The sequence below is a fragment of the Saccostrea cucullata genome, unplaced genomic scaffold, assembly GCF_032062105.1.
Source record: "Saccostrea cucullata isolate Sc308-1 unplaced genomic scaffold, CSIRO_AGI_Scuc_v1 ctg295, whole genome shotgun sequence".
Taxonomy (NCBI): domain Eukaryota; kingdom Metazoa; phylum Mollusca; class Bivalvia; order Ostreida; family Ostreidae; genus Saccostrea; species Saccostrea cuccullata.
In genome coordinates, this window is record NW_026937303.1 from 740,001 (window position 1) to 746,726 (window position 6,726).

Here is a 6,726-nt window from a genome sequence, read left to right on the forward strand (position 1 = left end):
AGTTTATCGACTGTGAAACTATGTTTTGCTCATTTTTGTGAATTTGGCATGCCATATTATGCCATTATTTTCACTGTATCATTGACCGATTTTTCTGTTATTTCACGATCATGACAAGAAGCACAAGGGGTGTGTGACTGATTGGCAGTGAATGCATGCTCACTGTTCATGGCATTTGATCTCATCTCTAGTGTTTTAAATGTGTTTTGAATGTCCATGATTGTTCTGCTCCAAATTTGTACTGTTTAAAGGACTTTTATCATAATAATAATATATGAATTTATAAAGCGCTAAATATTAATAAACAAGAAAACATTGATGTAACCATCAATTGTCGCCCGGGAAATATATAAAGTAAACAATGAAAATGAGTCTTGATCATCAAACCGCTTCTTCAAAAATAGTGAAAAGGCATGCATCTAATTGATGGAGACGATAGTAGCGAATATTTTGAAAACTTGCAGTCAGCTAAAAATCAATCAAAAACGATACCATTTTAAACTTGATGAATTCCTCAAGTAAATGTTGGCTGCATAAAATATAAATTGAAGTTAGACACACGCATCATCTATATTTAAAAATGTATTCATTTTCAATTTTAGAATATAAAACACGAACTGTGCAGAGTACGCTTTTATCCGAGAAGTAAAATTCGATGATCTAAAAAAAGGGACCTGTCGTTTTTTCGAAAGTTAATGATAAGCAACTTTAAATATCAATTATAAAAAGCAAATATATTTATAAAGATTCGCTTTTTGGAAGTAAATATATCATGTATCTCGTAATTTTTGAACGGAAAGGACATTCTGATTAACAATCTTTTCAATGTTTAGAAAACCTTTAATTCTAAATAACTACTCCCACCCAAATCTCCATATACCAACACTTAAACTTATATGCATAGAGCAGCCCGGTCCTCCGGGCTGCAATTAACTCTAAAGCGCTGTACAATAAAACGCAAGTAAACATGATTTAAAAGCTATGAATAAATATATGAAATATTAACACATACTCACATATGTGTTCGAAATTATAACATTAAAATACTAAAACTACATACAAAATACAATTACGCCATTAATAAAACTCAATAAAGGAACATCTTTTGTGATTTCCTGCTAAAAGTTGAGCACCATATAATTAAAAAGATATTCTGTAAAAATGCGTCTTTAATTGTCTTTTGAAAATGTCCAGGGACTGGGCCTGTTTTATGTCATTAGGAAGGTCGTTCCACAAAAATGCTGCTGCCCAACCAAGTCGACGTTCGCCATATGTCTTTGTCCTGATTTTAGGAACAACTAATCGTGATGTTGACTCAGATCGCAGTGATCTGGTGGACTTATATTCCATTATAAGATCTTTGATATAAGATGTAGCCAACCCGTGTAAGGATTGGTAGACATTTGTCAAGATTTTATATTGTGGACGGGTAGCCAATGAAGATCAGCTAGGATAGGTGTAATGTGACTTTTGAGCCTGAATGCTGTTCATTGTCTCCATATATTTAATGTATCAAATGTTACTTATTTCTACAAGTGTTTATTTGAATAAATATGTCATCCAAACAATTTCTCACATTTTTAACATCATATATTTTACTTTATCCTTTTTGTTTAACAATTAAATTGTGTACTAAATGACAACTAAAACCATTACTTTGTTTTAGCGTAGACATATTTTATTACCTGCACAATTTTCTTGATTCAGTGTACATATGTTCATTTGCATCAAAGCATTTGTATGAAAGACATTGGACCACTGGAATTAAAAAAACTACTTTATGAAGGAAACAAACATTTTTGAATAAGGTCCCTGAATCATCTAAGTATCAAAATCTATATACAACTTTGAATATATAGTACTATGTAGATAACAAGTCAACCTTTCATAATAGAACAGCACCAAGGAAATCCAATACATCTTAATACTGTCAGTTTTTAACATGCAACACTTGACAGTAGTGAATGATAAGTCTTAATAAGTAATCTCAACTAAAACACTGATTATGCATCAAAGTCAGGAAAGTTACACTGACCAGAAGGGGAAGACTGACTTCAATGCTGGTTTTCTCAATTTTCCAAAATGTTCTATGTTCGGACTACATTTAGACATGGAGAATGCTGACATACATAACTTAGAACATGCAGATATAAAAACACAATTAATGTAATGTATATATATATATACCAACCTAAAAATGTAACAGATCTCAATTAACCTCAATACATTTGGGTACATATATATTTCTTTAATCATGTTCAATTTCTGATAATAGAAGAGTTTTAAAGTTGATTATCTTTTTAGTTTTTGTATCATATAAAAGCTAGGTAAAAGAAAGAATGAAAAACATGATTACAAGATATATATGGCACCTACATCTGACTGGGGAAAAGTGGGAGGTCTACTGACAAAACATCAGTTCTTTATTAAAACACATGATCCTGTTAAGTTACATTGGATATGAAGATCAGACATTTATCCAGGAGTCACTGATGTGATATGCATCCAACACCCTTTACATATACAAATATATCAAACACAAAACATTTCCTACTCATTTGATTACATTCTTGATTATACACAGCTATCTACATAAAACTTTTGATAATTGTGTTCCATGAAAAAGAACTGATATATAAATTTGTCATATGTAATGAACTTCAAAATGATATACATTTTCATATTGCACCATGCAATGGGCAATGTGTAGGGAGTTTGCATTTAGAATACAACAGTTGCCACTAGGTTTGTACACAAAATATATAACTGTGTGAATACTGCATTCTTGCAATTTCTTAACTTTCTTTCAGAGTAACACCATATCTGTAAACAAGTACTGCATACAAAAATCAATAATATCTTTATTCTTTAATATTTCTTGTTTGTTAACATAAAACAAGTTTGGTCAAAATAAAGCCCTGCTTTGTCTACATACTGCACAAAGTGTAGAGCAGAAATCTAGCAGATTGTGTCTTAGTTTTCTTGTTGGCCTTTTTTAAAAATTCAATTATGTTGTGAAATAACCCTTTGAATATGAGCAAAATATATGAGAGATACATGAAAATCAACTACTTGTGTGCAAAAATCCTCAGTTTTGAATGCTAATCTTCATTAACCCCTCATTCACTTTATGATGATGAAATAAAGTGATTCTTTATACACAGTGAGATAATCATGAACAAGTTTCCATCAGCCAAAAAATTTTAATAAGTCATACTTGTTGTCAAACAATTAAAACCAGATGCTGCATTTGAGTTTTATATCATAGGACAAAAATGAATATCATTCCATAATTCATAATACTTCTATTTAAAATACCTACCAGGTGAATACTGGTGTTGTCAATAAATGTTGTCAATAAATGAATTAAATTGAATGAACGATGACACATTGTCAAAGGCACACACGTATGCATACTTGTGATGCGTGGAAGGGAATAGAGATTCAGTACATGTATTGCTGAATTATTTTCAGGTAGACTGATTTTAGTAATGGCATAAATGTAAATTTTTTTAGTAAATTTGGTCTTATTTGTTTTAAAGTGATGTTTACAACCAATTTGATAAAAATATATTTTATAACAATAAACCTATGAAAACAATTAAAACAAAACAATAAAATGTAACAAAATTAAGCAAACTGCATTTTTAAAACCGTGGATGTTTCATTGCAAATCAGAATATGATGACACTGTTCCTTTTTTGAAATAACCAAATGCCAAACAAATAAAAACATTTTGGGAACATCAGTATTTCATTTCTTTACTACTTAATTATTCAAAAAAAATCTTAATATATTATATATAAAAAAACCTAATATTTCAAGATACATATGAAAAAGGTACTGCCAAATCTGAATGAAGGCAATATAAAAAGTTTGAATTTTAAAAATACAACTAAAATTTCCTAATAAAATTAACTGAGTTAGTTTTTTCTTTGTCTTTGCTTTGTATCCACCCACACACGAACATCAATGCTTCTCTCCACTATTTTTATTAATTACAGTTCCTCGTGTTTTTTGCTGTCTTGTTTTGGGTTTCTACACATCTTATGGAACTCACACTTGTCCACCTGACCTTTATAGTAATCCCTGACCTGGTCGTATGGGCAGACTTTCTTTCCACAGGCTGGAATGTTCACTGGTTTCTCATTCACGTAAAATTTGACCACATACTCCGAATCATCATTCATCACATCCTGCTCGTCTACAGAGTCACACTGAAACAGCGCCACCGCGAAATTACCAGAAAACGGCAGCACTTTACTGGCTCGGAACTGTCTGTTGTTTTGATGGATTTTGAAATTGTCTGCCTTTAGTTGTGGATCATCCTTGAAGAGGCCAAGTGCTGCATAAAGGGGAGCTAAAGTCTCTGCATGTCCAAAGCCGAAAACAGCAGCCTCAAAACTGATCAAAAAAAAATTTAAAAGCAACATTAAATGATAATTTCTCATCTAGGTGGGGAAAAATTAGATGAATTAATACAAATTGAACAGGTATTCTTCATATTACTTAGTATGCTTTTATATTTTTAGTGTTGATAGGCCCAGACTTCTTATTGACAACATTTCAAAACATGGTCTCGGATTTCATTCCGACAACATTTAATAAACATGACAACACTTAATTATGTCTTACTCTTCATCAGCATTGTTGGCTTGTATAACTTACTCTTCATCAGCATTGTTGGCTTGTATAACCTTGTCCAGTGCTGTGAAAATGCTGCTAACAAGTGGACAACTCATTGCTGATGAAATATCATGTCCATACATTTTCTTCCAGTATTGCTGCCAGAAGTAAAAATCTAGATTTCTAAATCTTAAGAATCATCAATCAAGACTCAAGCTACGGTTAATTACCATGAAACTGTTTTGCAAAACTTACTTTAGAACATTTATTCTTCAGAAGAAAAAAAATTACTTCTCAGGCAATCATGCTATGATTATTCTTTATATTAATATTAATGCATGTTCTTTTGAGCTTTACTGACCTTGAGATCGTTCATATACTGAATGACCTCTAGATTTTCCTCATTGAGAAATTGACACCACTGTGACCCAGATTCTGTCAAGGCCTCCTCAAAAGCACACAGCTGATGTATTGTGTTTAAGTCATCTATATAGAAATATTAGTCAATTAACTTAATGCTCATTCAAAATTTGATGTGGCAAAAAAAAATCTAACAGAAAGAGTAGCAATTAGTGAATATACATGCACTGCATTTCTAGCAAAAATATCTCTGAATATTACTATCCTACTAATTTATTTCTATTTACATGTGTTTATTGCCTCTTGTTTGACACAGAACTGTCATCAGCACATGTTAAACATTCAGACTTGTCGAAATTTTTAAATCACTATCAGACATTTGGTCTGTTGGACCAGTCAATATTTTATCAGACCACTGAGACCAGATACGTGTACCTTATTTTGACGCTTAGAAAATCATATGAATAACAGCACCAAAATGCCCTTCATTATTTTCAACAGCCTTTCAAGTTTCAATCCTTGGGACAGAGATTCTTTAATAATAGACATAAATGACATGTTTTATGACTTTGCTTTAGGAAATTGAATTGGATATCATCAACACATATGCAGCCATTTTTTCTGTATTTGTGAACTTCAGCTGCACACCTCGATCCCAACCTTTTTGAAATTTGCATTTTTGAAAAAGGCCGGTAAAAATTTGTCTGGACTGATAACTTTTGAGAAAACGTCAAACAGTCATCTGGACAGACGTTTTCTCAAAAGTTATCAGTCCAGACAAATTTTTACCGGCCTTGCCAACATGACCAACGATTTCGACAAGTCTTAACATTTTAAGTCTAGAATATGCACTTTTATGTATTTCCTTTTTCAGTGATCCCACCAAGATTCAGAACCCTTAGGCTTATTGCCCGGTAAAAGATTTTACCTGGAGTTACACCTGCTTCTTCAGGTAAACCTAACACAACACTGAGTTTTTTAGCAATGTCAGCCACCTCTGGTCCATATTTGAATTTAGAGTATTCACTTGTAGCTGTTTTGTTCTTGTCTACTGTTTCACTGAAATGAACACAATTGTCATGAAATCGCATTGCAATGTCATTAATTTCCGGTTTTATTGTGTTTTCTTCCCCTAGAACAGTCTGAGAAAGTCCCGAGTAGAATGCCAGACTGCTAGCATGGCTTCTCTGTTTACTGGAGGACACAACACGGACACTGTCCATGTCTTCATCAAACAACAGATTAAATCTACGTGCGAATCTCTCCCCCAATAGTTCTTGTTCTTGCTGACCAAGTTCTGCAATAATCTTATCACTCTCCTCTGGAAAAGGATTTGTCCAAGTTCTCAAGAATGGAAAACGTTCATCAACACCATTTTCTAATAATTTTTTATGCAGTGTTGACATTCTCTTGATCCATTTAAGACTGGGATACCTGGCACCGTGACGTAACACGGCATTTAAATGGATGACTTGGCATGCTTTATCGCCATAGTCAAACCATGTCTCAGAATCATCGGCAACAGTTTCTTTTGCATTGTATAACCAGAAATACGGGGTCTTTGTTGAATAACTCGCTGTTTGAAATGATGATAAAGGATAAATTACATGTACACACTCCAGGAAAATTATCAAAATAATGAGAAGCAGCTGCGTCCTTGTGAACGCTGACATCTTGGATCGCCGGTGTCAGACAGTGCATATGTAAACCTAGTCGAGAAAATATTTACTTATTTTCTTT

The 6,726-nt window shown here is 32.8% G+C and overlaps 1 protein-coding gene across 1 annotated transcript; it reads right to left on the minus strand.

Moving 5' to 3' along the window:
- Positions 1-1,656: 1,656 nt before the first annotated feature.
- LOC134247819 (multiple inositol polyphosphate phosphatase 1-like) lies at positions 1,657-6,693 on the minus strand. The gene is made up of 4 exons (XM_062730216.1): positions 5,915-6,693; positions 4,988-5,112; positions 4,669-4,784; positions 1,657-4,404 (listed from the first exon to the last, which is right to left on the minus strand). Exons 1-4 carry the CDS (start codon positions 6,657-6,659, stop codon positions 3,999-4,001), a joined length of 1,392 nt encoding a protein of 463 aa, XP_062586200.1. The 5' UTR covers positions 6,660-6,693; the 3' UTR covers positions 1,657-3,998.
- Positions 6,694-6,726: the final 33 nt, after the last annotated feature.

Excerpts from the sequence above, each read along its gene's own strand:
- LOC134247819 (XM_062730216.1), bottom strand. The coding sequence starts at position 6,659 with ATGTCAGCGTTCACAAGGACGCAGCTGCTTCTCATTATTTTGATAATT. Across the intron at positions 5,113-5,914 it reads AGAAGCAGGTGTAACTCCAG|ATGACTTAAACACAATACAT; the intron begins GTAAAATCTTTT and ends ATTTCTATATAG. Across the intron at positions 4,405-4,668 it reads GCCAACAATGCTGATGAAGA|TTTTGAGGCTGCTGTTTTCG; the intron begins GTAAGTTATACA and ends TTTTTTGATCAG.